Genomic DNA, 22,947 nt, shown 5'->3' with positions numbered 1-22,947 from the left:
TTGTTAGCCCAGAGGTAGAATGTCCCCGGGTTCAATCCCCAGGACCATAAAAAAAAAATCTCAAATCCAATTACATAATAAATATACTGCTGATTTCTTCCTTTTTTTCTTTCTTTCTTTTTTCTTCCTTCCTTCCTTTCTTTCTTCTTCTTCTTTTTTTTTTTTTTTTTTTTTTTTTTGTACTGAGGATGGATCCCAGAGGCCTTCTACCTCTGGCCTATACCCCCAGGCCTATTTTATATTTTATTTGGAAACAGGGTCTCACTAAGTTGCTGAGAGCCTCACTAAGCTGCTGAGGCTGCTTTGAGCCTCCTATCCTTCTATCTCGGCCTCCCAAGTACTCGGACTATAAGCATGCTCACCATACCCGGCTTACACTGTTATTTCTAAAAGAGCTAAGTATAGCCGGGTGTGGTGGCACATGCTTGTAATCCCTGCGCTTGGGAGGCTGAGACAGGAGGATCACACAGGTTCAAAGCCAGCCTCAGCTACTTAGTGAGACCCTGTTTCCAAATAAAATATAAAATAGGTCTGAGAGTGTATATATAATGTTTCCTTTAATAATTTTGAAAAAGGAATTCTGGTTTAATATAATTAACTTTCATTGGCCTCACTTTCTAAAGATGAAACTGACTGAATGATCCACTACCTTATCAGCTAATTTGGCATTTTTAAAGACAAAATGAGATGAGCGTGGTGGCACACACTCATAATCCCAGTACTTGGGAGGCTGAGACAGGAGGATCGCACAGGTTCAAAGCCAGCCTCAGCTACTTAGTGAGACCCTGTTTCCAAATAAAATATAAAATAGGTCTGAGAGTGTAGCCCAGAGGTAGAAGGCCACTGTTTTCATCCCCAGTACCAACAAAAAAAAAAAGACAAAATGTATACACGTTCCCCGATACCTGCCATTTGTAATGATTCCAAATCTTTTCAATTCATACAATACTTGTTCACTATGTGTTGAACATAGTAGATTTCATACACTGTGCAATCTTCCATGGAACAATGAAAAGGAATCCAGCATTGGTCCTGTATTTGAAGAACTTAGATACCAACCTTTCTCTACTTTCACCATTACAACAGTCCCCTAACTAAATTTCACTGCCCACAAGTATTGTTCTACTCCAACCTGCCATTTTTCTAAAATTTGTGATAATAATAATAATTTCTAAGACTGCCCATTTCTTAAGTATCTTTGACACAAGCACATCTATAGGCAGTAGAAAGATGCTAGTCCTTGGAGAACCGGAGTCGTAGCTTGAAACTGCCATAGGAAGCCAACATTTTCATCATATAATTCATGCAAACATTGCCTTCGCTCCATAATACAGCCATGTGTAATTTTAATAAAAATGGCAACTTTTCTCCTTGAGTTAATTAATAAATATATACTATCAGCCCAAAAAAGTACCTCCAAGACTATGAGTCACAAACCCACAGGAAACAGTGAAAGCTGAGCAGGCCAGGTCCCCAACCCCACTCCAACACTCACAAAGCAATGTCACAGCCACACGGAAGTACTTACAACACAATCCCCTGCCGCACACTGCTGCTCCCAACCTGCACATGTAGATACACACGTGCAGACACACACACTTATGAACATCCCTCTGTGTTACATGCCACTCCTGTCCCTGTCCTGAAATACTCCTCAGCTACTACTAGCAAACTCCTACTCATTTTGACAGATTTTATTCCAGTATCATCTATTATGATGCTGATATGACCAACCAAAACAGGGAAGTATGCTTTCTTGGGTACCTTCTGTACTTTTCATACACATCTACTAGAGAAGCATTACTCTTTCTCTCCACGCCAGTGTGGTCATCTTCATTCCCACTGGGTTATAAGCTTCTTCTTCAGTAGAATTTTCTCTCAACTAAGCTATCTTAGCTCCAACCTATAAGCTGCTTCTTAAGGCCAGAAACTTCATTTTATTATTTATTTCTGTCTTTAATTATTTATTGGTGCTAAGGATTAAACCCAGGGACACTCTACCTCAAAGTTATAGCCCCAGCCCTATTTTTTTTTTTTTTTTTTTTTTTTTTTTTTTGGTGGTGGTGGTACTGGGGATGGCACCCAGGGACATTTTACCACTGAGCTACATCCTCACCCCTATTTTATTCTTTTATATATTATTTTGAAACAAGGTCTCACTAAGTTTTGGAGGGCCTCACTTAGTTGCTGAAGTTAACCTTGAACCTGGGATCATCCTCCTGTCTTAGCTCCCCAAGTACTAGGACAATAGGTGCGTGCCACCACAGCCAGCTAAGACCTACTTTTGGAATATTCATGTCTCGTCAGCTGATTTATTTTTACTGTGCCACCATGCCCAGCTTTGTTTGGAAACAGGATCGTACTAGGTTGCTGAGAGTCTCATAAGTTGCTGAAATAGGCTTCAAACCTATGATCTTCCTGTCTGAGTCTCCCAAAAACTGGGATGCAAGGCATGAGCCATCACACCCAGGGACCTCATTTTATTTATGCTTGTATTTATAAAGCCAAAAGAGCTTGGCAAGTAGTGGTTGTTAACATAATGTTTATTAGGTAAATAAGTGAACAAATAAATAAACAGCACTCCCTAAACTCTAGTTTTTCATCATAGCCCTAATAACCTCCTAACACTATAATTGACTTTATTTTATTACCTTTGTGTGGTTTATTAATAGATTCTAGCATGAAGAACATTACCGGAAACATTGCAGGTACTCAATGTTTTTTTTTGTTTTTTGTTTTTTTGGTGGTACTGGGGGTGGAACCCAGAGGCTTTCTACCTCCGGGCTATACTCCCAGACCTTTTTTATATTTTATTTGGAAACAGGGTCTCACTAGGTTGCCGAGAGCCTCACTAAGTAGCAGAGGCTGGCTTCGAACCCGTGTGATCCTCGTGTCTCAGCCTCCCAAGCGCGGGGATTACAAGCGTGCGCCACCACGCCGGGCTTGTACTCAATGTTTATTAACTGAATGAATACAGAAATATACTTAGTTGCTTAGACCCCATTATACTTAGGATATTTGATATAAGACATAGATTCTTCCATGTAGTTTCTTCCATAAAGAAAGGAATGCCAGTATCTTTGATAATGGTAGTAAAAATGTACAGCATTTTACAAACTTCAAAGAAAAGATAGGGTTTACTAATTTAAAATTCTGGATACTCTTAGGTAAAACTTGTGGTTTTTAAAATGCTAATAATGCAGTTGAGAACATTCGTTTTCAGAAAAGATACAAAGGTTCTTACCCATCCTTGGTTTGATCAGCTACTCCTGCCAAGAGCTGCACAATCTTTGGATTGCTGTTTGGATCATTATACAGTCCAAGATAGCGCTGGACAAAGTCTTCAGGGGTCATGTAATGTTCTCCATCAACCTCAGTACTGGCATACTAAAAAAATACATCAATAATTTAGGATGAAAAAATAACGAAAAAGAAAGTTCATTAAAATTATTCAACATCACTTTATAGTCAACAAACGTTTTGTGAAAAGGTAAATAAGGCCATTATTTAAACCAGATAAGGATAATGAATGCAGAATTCTTCTATGGATGGTGAAAAATCAAACACCCAGAGAGTGATTTAAGAACACTGTAAAGTACTGGTACATGCTACAACATGGGTGAACCTTAAAAAATACTAAGTGAAATGAGCCAGATACAAAAAGCCGCAAAATGCTTATATTATAGAAAATCATTTACATGAAATTCCATGACAGGTAACGCCATAGAATCCAAAAGGAGAACCGAGAGGAGGGGTAAATGGGAGTTAACTAACTGCTTAGTGGGTATAGCTTTTCTCTTTGGGGATGGTGAATATGTTCTGGAGGGCCTCACTAAGTAGCTAAGGCTGGCCGCAAACCCAGATCCTCTTGTCTTACAAGTTTGCACCACCATGCCCGGCTTCAATATTTTTTATAAAAACGTAATGTAACTCATGCCTATCAAAAAAATTCCTTGTTACTTTAAGGGATCAGACTTCTATGGCATCAAATATGAATAAGCAAAGCCTCCTCTGTGGGTTATGGCAGGTTGATTTAGTTTCTTCAGTCAGCCAATAAAACAGTATCATCAGAAATTTCCCAAAACTTAAAGAGGGAGGCTTGCTAAGTGTCAAGCACAGAAAATTAAAACAAATAAAAGTTCACACTAAGGCCTAATCCAGCATCAGAAGATTGCAGAACATCAAAATAAAGGGAAAATCCTAAAACGTTTTGGAGAGAAAAACCAGGCCACATGTTTTTAGTCTTTGTTTTGAAACTGGGTTGCAAAGGGCCTCACTAAGTAGCTGAGGCTGACCACGAACTGTGATCCTCCTGTCTCAGCCTCCCAAATGCTGGGATTACAAGTGTGCACGACCAGGCCCGGCCCTTTTTATTTAATTTTAATTTTAATTTTTCTCTTTGAGACAAAGTCTCTCCCCGTTGCCCAGGCAGACCTCAAACTTGTGATTCTGTCTCAGCCTCCAGAGTAGCTGGCGTTACAGGTATTTACTGTCTTAGTAGTAATGCACTGAAACCATTCAAAATTCAAAGGTACAGTGAAGACTTTTTCTCCCAACTCTGTTTCCAATCACTTGATTCCATTTCCCAAATAATCAATTTTTAAATTTCCTTCTAGAAATGTCATATGCATAAATTAGTACTGTTATACATGTGTTACATTTATATCTATGCTGCTATGTTTACAGCTAAATATGCGTATGGGACTCCTATCCATTTCTCTTGTTTCATGATAAGTATACTCCTTATTTACACTATTATGAATCTCTCACTTTTTGCAAAGTCAGTCTTTGTTTGTTGTGCGTTTGCAGTACTGGAGATGGAACCCAGGGGCATTCTACCTTCAAGCTACACCCACAGCCCTTTTTTTATTCTTTATTTTGAAACAGGGTCTCACTGAGTTGCAAAGGGCTCACTAAGTAGTTGAGGCTGTCCACGAACCACGATCCACTGGTCTCAGCCTCCCAAATGCTGGGATTACAATCATACGCCACCACACCCAGTGTCAATTTTTTTATTCTTTTGTGTGTGTGTGTGTGTGTGTGTGTGTGTGTGTGTGTGTGTGGTACTGGGATGAAACCAAGGGGCTTTTCTACCTCTGGGCTGTACTCCCAGACCTAGTTTATACTTTACTTGGAAACAAGGTCTCACTAAATTGCTGAGAGCCTCACTATGTAGCTGAGGCTGGTTTCAAACCTGCATGATCCTTCTGTTTTAGCCTCCCAAACGCTGGGATTACAAGCATGCATTTGAAACAGAGTCTCACTGAGTTGCAAAGGGCCTAAGTAGCTGAGGTTGTCCTTGAACCACAATCCCGTCTCAGTCTCCCAAGTAGTGGGATTGTAAGCGTGCACCACCCTCCCTGGCTTATTCTTTTTATTAAAACAGAGTCTCACTAAGTTGCAGAGAGCCTCACTAAGTAGCTGAGGCTGGCCACAAACCTGAATCCTCCTTTTTTAACCTCCCAAGTACTGGGATTACAAGTGTGTGCCACCACTCCCAGCTAAATTCAATACTTTTTAAAAACAATTTGGCTATATGTACATACACATAAGTACGTACATACATACATACATATGTCATAAAGATTCATAAATATGTTCATATCTTGTGTGTGTGTGTGTGTGTGTGTGTGTGTGTGTGTGTGGTACTGGGGGTGGAACCCAGGGGCTTTCTACCTCCGGGCTATATTCCCAGACCTATTTTACACTTTATTTGGAAATAGCGTCTCACTAAGTTGCTGAGAGCCTCACTAAGTAGCTGAGGCTGGCTTTGAACCCATGCAATCCTCCTGTCACAGCCTCCCAAGCTCTGAGATTACAAACTTGCACCACCACGCATGGCTTGTTCATATCTTTTGATAAGGAATGATAAAGAATGTTGGGCCTGATTTTTTTTTTTTTTTTTTGCGATACTGGGGGTGTAACCGAGGAACATTCTACCTCTGAACTACACCTCCAGCCGTATTTTTAATTCTTTATTTTGATATAAGGTCTCACTAAATTCCAAAGGGCCTAAGTAGCTGAGGTTGGCTGTGAACCTGCTATCCTCCTGTCTCAGACTCCCAAGTACTGGGATTACAAGGGTGCATCACCATATCCAGCTTTGGGCCTGACATCTATGAAAATATTAATTTAAAATATCTAAACAGGAGGCCAGGCGTGGTGGTACACACCTGTAATCCCAGCATTCGGGAAGCTAAGACTGGAGGATCGCAGCTCGCATACAGCCTCAGCTACTTAGTGAGGCCCTCTGCAATTTAGTGAGACCCTGTTTCAAATTAAGAAATTAAAAAATAGGCCAAGGGGTGTAGCTCAGAGGTAAAATTCCCCTGGGTTCCATTCCTATACATGCAAAAAAAAAAAAAAATCTAAGCACAAAATATATTATTAGAAAATTCTAAGTCAAGTGTGGTGGTGCACACCTGTAATCCCAATACCTGGGAGGACAAACAGGAGGATCACAGGTTCATAGCCAGCCTCAGCAACTTACTGAGGCACTCCACAACTTAGTGAGAACCTGTTTCAAAATAAAAAATAAAATAGCTGGAGATGTAGCTCAGAGTAGAATCCCCCTGGGTTCAATTCCCATTATCACACACACACACACACACAAACACACACAATACTAGCCAAGCACAGTGGAACATGCCTATAATCTCAGTATTTGGGAGGCTGATATAGAAGGATCACAGGTTCGAGGATAGTCTCAGCAACTTAGCAAGGCCTATTTCAAACAAAAAAACCTGGGGGGCTGAGACAGGAAAATAGGAGATGGGTGTGGTAGCACACACTTAATCCCTAGTACCAAAAAATAAAATAAAATAGGGCTAGAGTATAGTTCATAAGTAGAATGCCTCTAGGTTCAATCCCCAGTACCAATAAATAAATAATTTTTAAAAACAAAAATAATAAAGCCAGGCATAGTGGCACACCCTTATCCCAGCATTCGGGAGGCTGAGACCAGAGGATCACGGTTTGCAGACAGCCTCAGCTACTGAGGCCCTCAGCAATTTAGTGAGACCCTGTTTCAAAATTAAAAAAAAAAAAAAAAAGCATAGGGGGTGAAGCTCGGAGGTTGAATGCCCCTGGGTTCCATCCCCAGACCCACAAAATAAATAAATTAATTAATTAATTAAACTGGGCATGGTGGCACACGCTTGTAATCCCAGCATTTGGGAGACTGAAATAAGAGGATCATGGTTTGTGGACAGCCTCAGCTACCTGGTGAGGCCCTTTGCAACTCAGTGAGACCCTGTTTCAAAATAAAGAATAAAAAATAGGAAGCTGGGTGTGGTGGCACACGCTTGTAATCCCAGCATTCCGGAGGCTGAGACCTGGAGGATCGCGATTCGCGGACAGCCTCAGCTACTTAGTGAGGCCCTTTGCAACTCAGTGAGACCCGGTTTCGAAATAAAGAATAAAAAATAGGGCAAGGGCTATAGCTTGGAGGTTGAATGCCCCTGGGTTCCATCCCCAGACCCGCAAAAAAAAAAAAAAAAAAAAAAAGGGCTTGGGTGTAGCTCAGAGGTAGAATGCCCATGGGTTCCATCTTCCATCCCCAGTACTGCAAATAATGATAATGATAATGATAATAATAATAATAATAATAATAATAATAATAATAAAGAGATGGAGTTATGGTGAACTTTGTTCTCTCTTCATTGCTATGTGAATGCTGGGGGTGGGGAGGGACTAAGGATTGAACCCGGGACATTCTACCTCTGAGTTATACCCCAAGCCCTTTTTTCTTTTTGAAACAGGGTCTCTTCTCCTGTCTCGCCCTCCCAAGTGGAATTAAGTGTTGCTTTGTGTGTGTGTGTGTGTGTGTGTGTGTGTGTGTGTGTGTTACTAGGGATTGAGCCTAGAGGCATTCTATCTTTGAAGCCATACCTCTAGCCCTTTTATTTTTGTTTTGAAATAGTGTGTCAGTAGAATGCTTAGAATCTAAACTGCTGGAGCTGGCTGTGAACCTGTAATCCTCCCAAGTACATCACCAGGCCCAGCTTACTTTCTTTCATTAAAGACAAAAGAGGGGAGAGAACACGAAAACATTTCAGAGTTATCATTAACAAAATTTGGTGATCAATTGGCCATTCCTTTCTCGCCACAGAGGTGCTTGCTCTCTAGTGCCTGCATTTGCACGCCAGTGTGTCCACATTACCAACACCGAACACACCCACGTATGATGAACGTCTACTGTACCCATAGATCACCAGGGTTTCAGAATGTTCTTGACTTTGAAACCACCAGGAAATAGAGCAGTCTTAGCAAAGCCACCAAGGACACAGCAGCCAACAAGGAAAACAAGCGCTTTTGTTGACATGAACTGAAACAGGCTTTGCCAGTATCTAGGGTTATAAATGATGCCAGAGAGCCACTTACCCTGAGGTTTTTCTGCCAGAGTTTTACCCCACCTCTCCCAGTCTATTTTAACTTAATTTTGTCTGAAAGACAGAGTGTATAGCTAAGAGGGAAAAACGCAAGTCTTCTCGTCTACAAAGAGTCAGTACTTGACTTCTACAGGAGACAGTTAACTAATTAGCTCAGTAAATTAGCAACAATTACTTGCCAATGTCAGTTAGCCCACGGAGACAGAACCAGAGGGAGTTGAGAAGTAAAACTAGAATCTACACAGAGCACTGAAACGGTTCAGGTATTATGCTGACAGAGAAAAGTTGGAACCTCAAAAGATGGTGCATGGGGCCGAGCGTGGTGGTGCACACTTGTAATCCCAGCATTTGGGAGGCTGAGACAGGAGGATCATGGTTCCTAGACAGCCTCAGCTATTGCGTAGTGAGGCTCTTTGCAACTCAGTGAGACCCTGTTTCAAAATAAAGAATAAAAAATAGGGCTGGGGGTATAGCTCGGAGGTACAATTCCACTGGGTTTCATCCCCAGGACTGCAAAAAAAAAAAAAAAAAAGATAGTACGTCGGGGCTACAGTGTAGCTCAGTGGTACAGCACCTGCCTAGAATGTACAAGGCTCTGGGAACCATCTCCTGCACCATAAACAAACAAACTTCAGGGGCTGGGGAGGTAACTCAATGGTAGAGCATGTTCTTAGTTCAAACTCGTAGTATGTGCACACATACATATTTAAACCAAAACTACTTTTTTTTTGTTTATCTTTGGTGGTGGTACTTTGGATGGAACCCAGGGGCATTCTACCTCCAAGCTACACTCCAGCCCAATTTTTCATTTTTTATTGTGAAACAGGGTCTCACTGAGTTGCAAAGGGCCTCACTAAGTAGCTGAGGCTGGCCAAGAACGCTGATCCTCCTGTCTCAGCCTCCCAAATGCTGGGATTACGAGTGTGTGCCACCACGCCTGACAAGGTAATGGCTTTTAAAACAAAATTTTTTAAATAAAAATAACCTAGGGTAACATATAAGGATAGAAATAAATTTTTAATGGTCTTACTGAAGGCATCCTCTTTCTGCTAATCAAAATTACTTTAATCTTTTTATTAAAAAAAATATTAAAAAGCAGTTTAAAATAAAGTTTTGCAGCCAAACATGGTGGTGCATGCTTGTATAAAATACATAAAATAAAATATTAAATAAATAAATAAATAAAGTTTGGGGTCTCCCGGATCAACATTATGCTAAAAGATTTAATATATCAAGCAAATTACTATTGTCATACTACCTTCTCCATTTAGTACCTATCATTTCAAAGGGTGTACTAAAGTAACTTCACATGAAATTACCAAATATTATATCCTTCTCCAAATAACTGTAGAGTTAATCATTTGCCATTTCAAAGATGTCTCTTAAGCAGCTGTAAATCCCTATTGGGCAAGAAGTCAAGGACACATGAAAGACATTGACAAGAAGTAGCTGACAACATCTAAACAAAAATAGGCGATCTATTTTCTAAATTAAACTTTTCCCAAACCCAACTCAAATATTTGAAATGGAAAAGTGCCTACAGAGCTCTGGCATTTCTAGAAAGATTAAAATTTACAATGAGTATAGTTTACATATGCTTGAAAAAGCCTTGGCACTCCAAAGCTTGAGAAATAAAATAGATCTCATGAGAGATTAGAGCCCTCATATATTGAATCAAAATTATTGTCTATAAAAGATGGCAGGATCATACACAGATACATGTTACAAATACACTGAATAAGCTGTCACTCCAAATGAGAAGATCAAGCCATCTTGAAATGTTTTGTGTAGGAAACCAGCAGATTAACATACCAAGCCCTCAGCTGACTGGAGTACACTGGGTAGTGGTAGCTCCTTTGCAATTTACTGAATTTAACCTTATGTGACCTTTAGAATGCATGCAACCTACATTACACGTTACCCATATGAGCTATACCTTACAAAGAGCTTACATATAACTCCAAACTTCTAGGAAGAAAAATAAGATTAACTTAAAATTCCATGACTCGAATGAATAAAAGAAATAGTCTAAATGATACAAATTATCTAAGTTCAAAACAGGTCCTTTGGTGATATATACATACATACATATATTTTTTTTCTTTTTTTTTTTTTTGCGGGTCTGAGGATGGAACCCAGGGGCAGTTGACCCCCGAGCTACACCCCTTGCCCTGTTTTTTTTTTTCTTTCTTTCTTTCTTTCTTTCTTTCTTTCTTTTGTTCTTTCTTTCTTTATGGTGGTACTGGGGTTTCTGGAAACCCTACTCCCTCTGGGCTACACTCCCAGATCTATTTTATACTTTATTTGGAAACAGGGTCTCTTAAGCCAGCACAGCTGGCTTCGAACCTGCGCGATCCTCCTGTCTCCGCCTCCCAAGCGCGGGGATTACAAGCGTGCGCCACCACGCCTGGCTTATTCTTTATTTTGAAACGGTCTCACTAAATTGTGGAAAGCCTCACTAAGTAGCTGAGGCTGTCCGCAAACCGCCATCCTCCAGTCTCAGCCTCCCAAATGCTGGGATTAAAGGGTGCCACCATACCCAGCTGGTGATTTATATTTTTTAATTATATTCCAGAAAAATTCTGATGTTATTAATAAAAAGCTGGTTAAAGAAAACAGTGTATCAAGAACAAAGATTTCCAAGTATGTATACCAAAACTGAGGTACTATATGTAGAAAACACTGCTTTTTAAGTCAAATATCTGCTGAAATCAAATCCTTAATGTTCCTTTGCATTCAATATAAAACTGTATGCTGGGCACTGCTCCTGAAACTGGGATGTGAAGGAGTTACTGTTCTTACTCTCCATCTCCCTCCACACCAAGGTTTCCTAAGGGCTGGCTTCCAGTATTCCTAGGCTTACCAGATGGCTTGCGCCTGGTCTAGGCAGCTCTCTCTGCTTATCCAAAGCGTGACTGTAACACGAGTCAAAACAAACTGTTCCTCCCTGACTTTGTTCCAAATAAGATGAACTGACATTTTCAAATCCAAAAAACAGCCTTTCAATCTGAGTAACTCAACAATGTCAACAAGTTCAGCAACTGTAGATATCATACAAAGTATTTCCCGTATAGAAAAAAGTAGTAGGTGAACAATGGAAGAGGACGATGTGTACCAGGGCAAGAGCTGAGCACATGAAACTAGGAAACCTCTTGCTGCCCTTCACTGCCTGCTCCTGCTTCCCGCGGGAGCCAAATTTAGACAAGAATGCGTGCCCTTTCACTACAGAAGCACCCTGCGAAAGGAGGGAGACCACAGCGGACCCACAGCGCAAACCCGGGCACCAGGGTACAACGTGGAATTTATCTTGCTCTGATTAAAATGGAAGCATAGTCTATTATGAACATCTTAATGAGAAAAAATAATTCTAAACACACTGACTTTGTAATTTTAACAACTTTATTAAGCCATATTAATTTTTTTGCTGACTAAACCCAGGGGCATTCTATGTCTGAGCTATACCCCCAACCCTATTTTTATTCTTTATTTTTATTTTTTGAGATACTGAGGATGGAATCCAGAGGCATTATACTTCCGAGCAACACCCCCAGCCCTATTTTTTATTCTTTACTTTGAAACAGGGTCTCACTGAGTTGCCAAGAGCCTCTCTTGTAGCTGAGGCTGTCTGCAAACCTTGATCCTCCTGTCTCAGCCTCCCAAATGCTGGGATTATAAAGGTGCGCTACCATGCCAGGCATATTCTTTACTTTAAAACAGGGTCTAAGCCGGGCATGGTGGCGCACGCTTGTAATCCCAGCACTTGGGAGGCTGAAACAGGAGGATCATGCCAGTTTGAAGCCAGCCTCAGCTACTTAGTGAGGCTCTCAGCAACTTAGTGAGACCCTGTTTCAAAATAAAATATAAAATAGGTCTGCAAGTGTAGCCCGGAAGTAGAAGGCCCCTGAATTTCATCCCCAGCACTACATAAATAAATAAATAAATAAATAAATAAATAAATAACTGAGTCTAAGTTGCAAAGGGCCTCACTAAGTAGCTGAGGCTGGCTACAAACCTGGGATCCTGCGGTCTCATCTTCCCAAGTGCTAGGATTACAAGCATGCACTACCACAACCAGTTCAAGTCACATTAATTTTTAAAATAAATTTTAATGAGTAATGTAAAATATTTTAAATATTACAAAAATCAAATACAAAGCCGGGTGTGGTGGCGCACGCTTGCAATCCCCATGCTTGGGAGGCAGAGACAGGAGGATGGCGCAGGTTCGAAGCCAGCCGCGCCGGCGTAAGAGACCCTGTTTCAAAAATATAAAATAGGTCTGGGAGTGTAGCCCGGAGGTAGAAGGGCTTCCAGGAATACCCCAATACCACCAAAAAAAAAAAAAAAAAAAATCAAATACAGTCATACAATTTATTTATTTATTTATTTATTTAGCGGGGGATTATTGGGGATTGAACTCAGGGGCAGTCTACCTCCAAGTTACACCCCCAGGCCTTTTTATGTTTTTTTGAACTAGAGTCTCCCTAGGTTGCAGAAAGTCTTGCTACATTGCTGAGGCTGTCCTTAAACCTGCAATCCTCCTGTCTTAAGCCTCCCAAGTACTGGAATTACAGGCATGCACTACCTGGCTCAGCTTACACATCTAATTTTTTTTCCCCAGTCTATCTGGGGATAGAACACAGGGGCATTCTACCTCCGAGCTACACCCCAGCCCCTATATTTTATTCTTTATTATTAAACAGGGTCTCACTAAGTTGTGGAGGGCCTCACTAAGTAGCTGAGGCTGGCCGCAAACCTTTGATGCTCCTGTCTCAGCCTCCCAAGTACTGGGATTACAAATGTGAGTCACCATGCCCAGCTACCATCTAATTTTTTTTTTTTTTCCAGTACTGGGGATGGAACCCAGGGGCATTCTACCTCCAAGCTACATCCCCAGTCCTATTTTTTATTCTTTTTTTTTTTTTTTTTTTGGTGGTACTGGGGTTCCTGGGAAACCCTTCTACCTCCAGGCTACACTCCCAGAACTATTTTTATATTTTTATTTGGCAACAGGGTCTCTTAAGCCAGCGAGGCTGGCTTCGAACCTGTGCGATCCTTTTGTCTCCACCTCCCAAGTATAGAGATTACAAGCACAAGCCACCATGCCCAGCTAGGAAAAATCTCTGTGTGTGTGTGTGTGTGTGTGTGTGTGTGTGTGTGTGTGTGTGTGTGTGTGTATGTGTCCTCCGTACTGGGGATGGAATCCAGGGGCATTCTACCTCTGAACTACATCCCCAGTTCTATTTTTTATTCTTTATTTGGAAACAGGGTCTCACTAGGTTACAGAGGGCCTAAGTAGCTTAGGTTGGTCACAAACCTGCCATCCTCCTATCTCAGCCTCCCAATTACTGGGATCACAAGCATGTGCCACCATGCCCAGCTCTGGAAAAACAATTTTTTTTGAGGGGGTGGTATTGGGGTTCCTGGAAACCCTTCTACCTCCGGGCTACACTCCCAGACCTATTTTTACATTTTTATTTGGAAACAGGGTCTCCTAAACCAGCGCGCGGCTGGCTTCAAACCTGCTTGATCCTCCTGTCTCTGCCTCTCAAGCGCTGGGATTACAAGCGTGCGCCACCATGCCCAGCTGGAAAAACATTTTTTAAAAAAAGAGCCAGGCATGGTGGCAGATGCATCTAATGCCAGCATTTGGGAGGCTGAGACAGGAGGATCACGGTTCGCAGACAGCCTTAGCTACTTAATAAAGCCCTTTGCAACTCAGTGAGACCCTGTTTCAAAATAAAGAATAAAAAATAAGGGTGGGGGTGTGGCTCGGAGGTAGAATGGCCCTAGGTTTCAGCCCCAATACCACACATACACACAAAAAAATTAAAAACAAAGCCAGGTGTAGTGGTGCACACTTGTAATCCAGTACTTGGGAGGCTGAGACAAGAAGATCTGGGTTGGAGGCCAGCCTCGGTTATTAGTGAGGCCTCCACAACTTAGTGAGACCTGGTTTCAAAATAAAGAATAAGAAATAGAACTGGGGTGTAGCAAAGAGGTAGAATGCCCCTAGATTGCATCCCCAGTACCGCCAAAAAAAATTTGGACAGCCTCAACTACTTAGTGAGGCCCTCTGCAACTCAGTGAGACCTGGTTTCAAAATAAAGAATAAAAAATAGAGCAGGGGATGTAGCTCAGAGGTTGAATGCCCCTGGGTTCCATCCTCAGACCCACAAAAAATAAAATAGAAATAGAAATGTATTTTCATCATCTGTTATGTCAAGTCCTACTATCAACTACTGGACTAAGTAATTCCTAACAGAGTAGCGAGAAACAAGAGTCTTATAAAACACAGAAATTAACTGAAGCCACCATAATAAACTAGAGCTACCAAAATAATTTGTTCTTCCAAATGATCAAAAACTTTAGAAATAAAAAATGACCCCAGGAAGTCCAGTAACTGAAACTAGAATACATCCGAGGGCAGATTAAATTGAATAATTAATTTATATTGTTCTTTAAGTAAATACTTTAATCTCTTAGTATAAGTAACCATGGGAACGTACAAGGCACATATACACTTATAAGCCTCAGCAAATTGCATCTTTTTGACATCAAGGTACAGCTCCTTGGGGGACCGAATGCTTTAATGTTGGTAAGCTTTGATTAAATATCAACATTTTTGCCGTAAAAAGAAGGACCTTTATCCTGGCAGGGAGCACAAAGTATTAAAATATATAAGAGAAAGACCAACTAAATGCAACATATAAACCTGGCCCACATCTGGATTTTAACTATTTAAAAAGTATCAAATAATCAAAGAAATTTCAACTTTTCGTAGAAATTCATGGTATTAAGGATTTTTTTTAGGTCTGATAATGGTAAGGTTTGTTTTTTGGAGTCATTTACCTTTTGAGATACATACTAAAGTATTTATAAATGCAAGAATATATTAAAACTGCCCCCAAATAAGCCAGTGGGACGGCAAGGTAGATGAAGCAAGATTAGCCACGGCAACTGGTGAAGCTTAGAGGCAGGAAGGTGGTGATTCGTTACATTATTCCCTACAAATCTGTGTATGACATTTTTAGTATTGGACTTTTTTTAAAAGACTACAAAATGTCGGGCGTGGTGGCACACACTTGTAATCCCTGCACTTGGGAGGCTGAGACAGGAGGATTGCACAGGTTCAAAGCCAGCCTCAGCTACTTAGTGAGGCTCTCAGCAACTTAGTGAGACCCTGTTTCCAAATTAAGTATAAAATAGGTCTGGGAGTATAGCCTGGAGGTAGAAGGCCCTTGGGTTCCATCCCCAGTACCACCAAAAAAAAAAAAAAAAAAAAGAAAAGAAAAGAAAAGAAAAGAAAGGCTACAAAACACATAGGGATGCTTCCACAAATACCAGCATACCTGTACCTCCAAATAATATAAATTTAAAAAGGCAAATTGAAGCCAGGCATGGTGGCACAGTACTTGGGATGCTAAGACAGAAGGATCACAGCCAGCCTCAGCTACTTAGTAAGGTTCTCAGTAACCTAGTGAGACCTTGTTTCCAAATTAGAAATAAAATCAGGCTGGAGGTGTAGCTTGGAGGTAGAATGGCTCTAGGCTCAATCCCCAGTACCAATAAATAAATAGGCAGATGGCACTAAAATACATAAAGCAAGTTTCTTCCACTTACTCTATAACCTTGAGCAAATTACTCAATATTTTTCAAGCTCAGTTTCCTCATCTGTAAAATGGGAACGGTAGAGCTAGGGCTGTAGCTTGTGGTAGAGCAAGTGTTTAGCAAGTGCAAGGCCCTGGGTTCAACTTTTAGAATTAAAAATAAAAACAGAGCTGGGCATGGTGGCCCACGCTTGTAATCTCAGCATTGGGGAGGCTGAGACAGGAGGATCAGGGTTCTTGGACAGCCTCAGCTACTTAGTGAGGCCCTTTGCAACTCAGTGAGACCCTGTTTCAAAATAAAGAATAAAAAACAGGGCTGGGAATGTAGCTTGGAGTTAGAATGCCCCTGGTTTCCATCCCCAATACTGCAAAAATAAATAAATATAAAAATAGAAATAAAAGTACATAAAATGTTGGACTGGGGATATAACTCAGTGGTAACATGCTTGTCTACTAGCATGCATGAGACCCTGGGTTCAATCCAAAATACTACAAAAATATTAAATAAATAAAAATAAAATAGAAGTACTAATAGTACCTACCTTATAAAATAGAAATACTAATAGTATCTTATAAATTTGAAGATTAGATATGATGGTTTTTATAAAACACTTCAAATAGTACCTGATAAATTACAGTGACCAGTAAGCATTAGCTATTATTATTTATGTTCTTAAAAACCACAAACCTTATGTTTTCTAAGTAAATGCATGGGAAATCAGAAAGATACCCAACCAAGAATAGTGATAATCTCTTAGGTAACAAGGAAATACTGATATTTGGGATAGAGTTAAGAAAAGACTTCAAGACTCCAGCCTCCTCAAAATACTCTAATATTTAACAAAAGTTTTACTCATGAGCTGGACGCAGTGATGCATACCTAAAATACCAGTACTTGGGAGGCTGAGCCAGGAGAATCTCACGTTTGAAATGAACCTGGACAACTTAGGAAGATCCTGTCTCAAAAAATCAGCCAGGTGTGGTGGTACAGTCTTGTAATCCTAGTACTTGGGAGGCTGAGAAAAGAGAATCGCAGGTTTTTGGCCAGCCTCAGCAACTTAGGCCCTCTGCAGCTTTGGAAGACCTTGTTTCAAAACAAAAAATAAAATAGGACTGTGGGTATAGCTCAGGTGTAGAAGCTCAGGGTAGCCGGGCATGGTGGTGCACGCTTGTAATCCCAGAATTCAGGAGGCTGAGACCTGGAGGATCGTGGTTCGCAGACAGCCTCAGCTACTTAGTGAGGCCCTCTGCAACTCAGTGAGACCCGGTTTCAAAATAAAGAATAAAAAATAGGGCAGAGGGTGTAGCTTGGAGGTCGAATACCCCTGGGTTCCATCCCCAGACCCGCAAAAAAAAAAAAAAAAAAAAAAAAGAAGGTCTAGGGTTATAACTCAATGGTAGCGTACCCCTGGGTTCAATCCTTAGAACCACAGAAAATAAAAATAAAATTTTGCTTTTAATTTTACTCATGAGCTGGATGTGGTGGCATATGACTGTAGCCCCAGCTACTGGAGAGGCTGAAGCAGAAGGATCACCTAAGCCCAGAAGTTTAAGAACAGCCTGGGCAACATATCAATATCTCAAAAAAAGGAGAATTTATTCATGTATGAATGTATAACTTAAATGTCTCAACTTCATGCCTCTAACCCCTACAACTACACCTGGCTCCTAGTAGGACGATCAGTAGCAATCTTTGTGACCAGGGCAGCTCAAATAATGAGCCATGAAATGAGAGTGACAGGGAGTAGACAAGAATGAAGCTGGAGAGGAAGAACACTACGAGAAAAGAGAGTGCCAAGCTGGGCTTGGTAGCCCACGCTTGTACCTGGGGGGCTGAGACAGGAGGAACACACAGGTTCGAAGCCAGCCTCAGCTACTTAGTGAGGCTCTCAGCAACTTGGTGAGTCCCTGTTTCCAAATAAAATGTAAAATAGGTCTGGGAGGTAGAAGTCCCCTGGGTTCCATCCCCAGTACCACAAAAAAAAAAAAAAAAGGAAAAAAGACTGGAGGTATCTGAAGAAAGAAGTGAGGCTATATTTCTTCTTCAGAGGTCCTAATTTTCATCCTTTTGATGTATTTTCACAGGTAGGATGAAAGCAGTGATCAAAAGAGCTGCTGAAAACAGCAGCACTGGCTTGGTGAAACCATGAAGACACAAAATGTCTGTGCGTCTGTCTCCCACCCTCCCCGAGCCCTGTCCAGGTCCCAGGTTTTCTAATCCCTTACCCATGGTATCTATACATTTCTCGTTTTTAATTTGCCCAGGTGTTCTTGCCCCCTCTTCTGGTAACTGCATGTTAATTTTCTCTCCCCCACTCTCAATTACACTGATGGATGACCCAGGTGGGGCTGACTCAACAATTCCAGGTGAGCTTGTGAATAACATCTACCTAATGAGGGAACTGCACCCCTCTGGTAGACTGTTTCCAGGGAGAAGGTTGTACAGACCTAACATACAAACTAGGAAAAGGGAGCTGGGAATGTAGCCCAGTGGAAGAGCACTTGCCTAGAGTAAGAGAAAGAAAAGGGGCACTTTCTTTTTTTTCTAATTTTTATTATATGTGGAACATATTGAAAATGATATACATTAAGACTGTGCTTGGTGCCCTCTCCCCCCGCCTGTTTCCTTTCCTCCCCTTCCAACAATGAATGCCCAGGTTAGCCATGCTACATTCATATTTATACACATAATCAAATGTAGCTCTTCCATTAATCAACCTCAGCCTTCTTCATCTCCTATCTTTCCATTCTAGCTTTGCTGAGGTTTCCCCTCCATTATCTGTAGTCCCTCTGGTATCCCCAATGCTCCCTAGTTTGGGCATATTAGAGAAAACATATGTCCCTTCTCTTTCTGTGCTTGGCTGATCTCACTTAACATAATGTTCTCCAGACCTTTCCATCTTCTTGCGAATGACATGATTTTGTTCTTCTTTATAGCTGAACAGAATTCCATTGTGTGTATTTCCCATAATTTTGCAATCCATTCATCTGTTGATGGACAGCTAGATTGGTTTCGTATTTTGGCTATTACAAATTGTGCTGCTATGAACATAGGTATGCATATGTTGCTGTAGTTCTCTGATTTCAACCCAAAAAGGGCACTTTCTTTCTGTTGAAAGTGTTAATCTAAGCCAGGCGTGGTGATGCACGCTTGTAATCCCAGCATTTGGGAGGCTGAGACAGGAGGATTCAGGTTCACGACCAGCCTCAGTTACTTAGGCCCCTTGCAACTCAGTGAGACCCTGTTTCAAAATAAAGAATAAAAAAAAGAAAACATAGGGCTGGGGGTGTAGCTCGGAGGTAAAATGCCCCTGAGTTCCATCCCCAGTAATACAAAAAAAAAAAAAAAAAGAAAAGAAAAGAAAAGAAAAAAAAAAGAAATGAAAGTGTAACCTGGTAGGACTTAAATCTGGGGCTATTCTACATAGCAAAACTTGTCTGAGAGTAAAGGCAGCACAAAGGAACCCAAAACTAAGAGATGAGAAGTGTGTGATACCAGGTGTTGTCACACATGTTTATAATCCTAGTACTTGGGAGGCTAAGAAAGGAAGATCACAGATTCAAGGCCAGCCTCAGCAATTTTTAGTGAGTCCCTCCACAATGTAGTGAGACCCTGTTTCAAAATAACAAATAATCGCCAGGTGTGGTGGCGCACGCTTGTAATCCCCGCGCTTGGGAGGCTGAGACAGGAGGATCCCACAGGTTCAAAGCCAGCCTCAGCTACTTAGGCTCTCAGCAACTTAGTGAGACCGTTTCCAAATAAAACATAAAATAGGTCTGGGAGTATAGCCCGGAGGTAGAAAGCCCCCAGTATCACAAAAATAAATAAATAAATAAATAAATAATAAAAGAAAGGTGATGACCCACACTTGTAATCCCAGCACTCACTGGGGAGGCAGAGACCGGAGGATTGTGGTTCAAGGACAGCCTCCACTATTTAGTGAGGCCCTTCACAACTCAGTGAGCCCCTGTTTCAAAATAAAGAATTAAAAATAGGGCTGGGGGTATAGCTCTGAGGTAGAATGCCCCTGGGTTCCATCCTCAGTACCACAAAAAAAAAAAAAAAAAAAAGAAAGGAAAATTACACATTTAAAAAACCTACCAGAAAGCTGGGCGTGGTGGTACACCCTTGTAATCCCAGCATTTGGGAGGCTGAGACCGGAAGATTGCAGTTCACAGACAGCCTCAGCTACTTAGTGAGGCTCTTTGCAACTCAGTGAGACCCGGTTTCAAAGTAAAGAATAAAAAAAAGGGCAGGGAGTGTAGCTCAGAGGTTGTAATGCCCCTGGGTTCTATCCCCAGACCCGCAAATAAATAAATAAATAAGTAAAACAAAATAAAACCTACCAGAGTCTCTCAAGTCTCTCCCAGCCTTAGACTATAGCTGTACTGCTTCTCAGAAATTTACAGACTTGGGAGAAATTACTTCAAGTTGGGTTTTTAATTGTGTGTGTGTGTGTGTGTGAGACTGGGGATTGAACATAAGGGCATTCAAACTATACACCTAACCCTATTTTTATTTTTTTTTTTTTTGAAACAGGGTCTCACCAGGTTGATGAGTCTCACTACTTGCTAAGACTGCCCTTGAACCTGTGATCCTCCAGTCTCAAGCTGGTATTTTTGAATACAGGGATTTATGAGGATCCACATCTCAAGAATATAATTAACTGACCACATGTACAAAATCATAAAAACATATTAACATTTTATTTGCCTCATTAGAGCTAACTTGGTTATCTATAAGAAGACACAGAACACAGACATTTTCAAGAAAAACACAAACAATCTGGGCATGGTGGCGCAGGCTTGTAATCCAAGACTCTGAGGCTGAGCCCCAGAGGATCTCAGGACAGCCTCAGCTACTTAGCAAAGTACTTCACAACTCACACTGAGACCCTGTTTCAAAAATAAAAAAGACTAAAAAAAAACTATCAAGAACCTCAATTGAGAGCCAACAGAATGGGAGAAGATTTTTGCCACCTACACCACCGATAGAGGACTAATATCTAGAATATACAGAGAACTCAAGAAACTCAACACTAAGAAAACAAAGCATCCAATAACAAAATGGGCAAATGAACTAAATAGACACTTCACAAAAGAAGAAATTCAAATGACCAATAAATGCATGAAAAAATGCTCAACATCACTGGCAACAAGAGAGATGCAAATCAAAACTACCCTGAGATTTCACCTAACTCCAACTAGAATGGCAATCATTCAAAACACAAACAACAACAGATGCTGGCAAGGATGTGGAGAAGTAGGAACTCTTAAGACATTGTTGGTGGGATTGCAAATTAGTGCAACCACTTTGGAAAACAGTATGGAGAATCCTCAGAAGAATGGGCACAAATCTACCATTTGATCCAGCAATACCACTTCTGGGTATCTACCCAAAAGATAGGAAGCCAAACTACCAAACTAATGCATGTGTATCTATATTAATAGCTGCACAATTCACCATAGCCAAACTATGGAACCAGCCAAGATGTCCATCAACATATGAATGGATTACAAAACCGTGGGATATGTACACATTGGAATTTTACTCAGCCATTAAAAAAACTCAATTACATCATTTTCAGGGAAATGGATGGAACTGGAGGACATTATGCTAAGTGAGATTAGTCAGTCACAAAAAATAAGAAATCAGATGCTTTCCCTAATATGTGAGAGTTAGGGAGAAATGGGTCATAGGAGGAATTCTAGATGAAAAAGGAAATCCTATAGAGGAGCAAACAAGGCAACCTAAAGGAGGAGAAAGGAGGGAGGGAAGAAGGAAATTCTCTAAAACACACAATGTACTTAAACATATCGAATTCAACCACTAAGCCAAGCAAGGGCAGGAGGGACGGGGAGGGAATGGGGTGGGAATTGGGTAGGGGTTAAATCAGTGATGTGTACGTGTTTGTACACACAAGTTTTTTACCCCAATATGATGTATGAATATAATGCACCAATAAAAAATTTTGAAAAAAACTTTAAAAAAACAAAAAAGACTAAAAAATAGGGCTGGGGTGTAGCTCGGAGATAACAATGCTCCTGGGTTCCATCTCCAGTACCACCAAAAATAAAAAATAAAAAATAACAATAATAAAAAAATAAACTTCATCTAGCCAGGCATGGAGGCTGAGGCAGGATGACCTCAGGTTCAAGGACTACCTCAGCAAGTAGTGAGACTCTCATCAACCTAGAGAGACCCTGTTTCAAAATAAAAATAAAGTAGGGCTAGAGGTGTAGCTCAGAGGTAAAATACCCCTGGGCTCAATCCCCAGTACCACACACACAAAAAAGTCCTCATCTCAACTTGGTAGAAAAGATAGGGGAAAAGAAACTAGCTGTGTTTGTTTTGTTGTTGTTGTTGTTGTTGTTGTTGTTCCCCGTGTGTCCATGTGTCAGACATAGTTTGCATATTAGTTCTTTAATCTTCATACTCTCCCTCTGTGCTAAGCACAGCTACTCCTCCTTAGATGAGGAAACAAGATCCAAACGTAAACACCGAGGCCACATAACACAAAGGGGTCATGTGAGGCTTCCGGAGCCCAGGGAGATTGCAAAGTCCCTGCAGCCTCAAGCTCCCTCCTGCTGCCGAAAGATGAAGAGCCCCATTGGTGCAAAAGCAAGAGTGCCAGAGAGAGGAAAACTTAAACTGGAAGCAGCACAGTCCCCACAAAGCAGCCACCCGTCAGCACAGAAGTGTAAAAGTCAGTTTGCATATCAATGGGATCTATTTAAACTCTAAGTTGGATCACTCCACTCCCAAAGTGAGACAAAAGGTCTTTAGTGGTTACCCCAGTTAGCTAAGGAAAAAAAATCCAAACTCTGACTCTTCTCCGGGGCTTCTGCCCAAGGTCCAGCTTCAGCCTCAACCCACGCCCTGGGCACACTGGCCTCCGGGCTGCTTGTTGCCATGCCAAACCCTTTCTAGTCCAGGCCTGCGCACACAG

General features: G+C 41.1%; 1 protein-coding gene across 1 annotated transcript in view; it reads right to left on the bottom strand.

The window, feature by feature from the left end:
- SLC25A12 (solute carrier family 25 member 12) overlaps positions 1-22,947 on the bottom strand; it is a gene marked incomplete at both ends in the record, with an annotated part of 103,998 nt that overhangs the window by 71,305 nt on the left and 9,746 nt on the right. Inside the window, 1 exon segment of the mRNA XM_080689772.1 lies at positions 3,245-3,387. Coding sequence (XP_080545898.1) covers positions 3,245-3,387 — 143 coding nt within the window.

Source organism: Muscardinus avellanarius (genome assembly GCF_963383645.1).
Source record: "Muscardinus avellanarius genome assembly, chromosome: 2".
Classification (NCBI taxonomy): domain Eukaryota; kingdom Metazoa; phylum Chordata; class Mammalia; order Rodentia; family Gliridae; genus Muscardinus; species Muscardinus avellanarius.
This window is presented reverse-complemented; position numbering and strand designations above follow the sequence as displayed.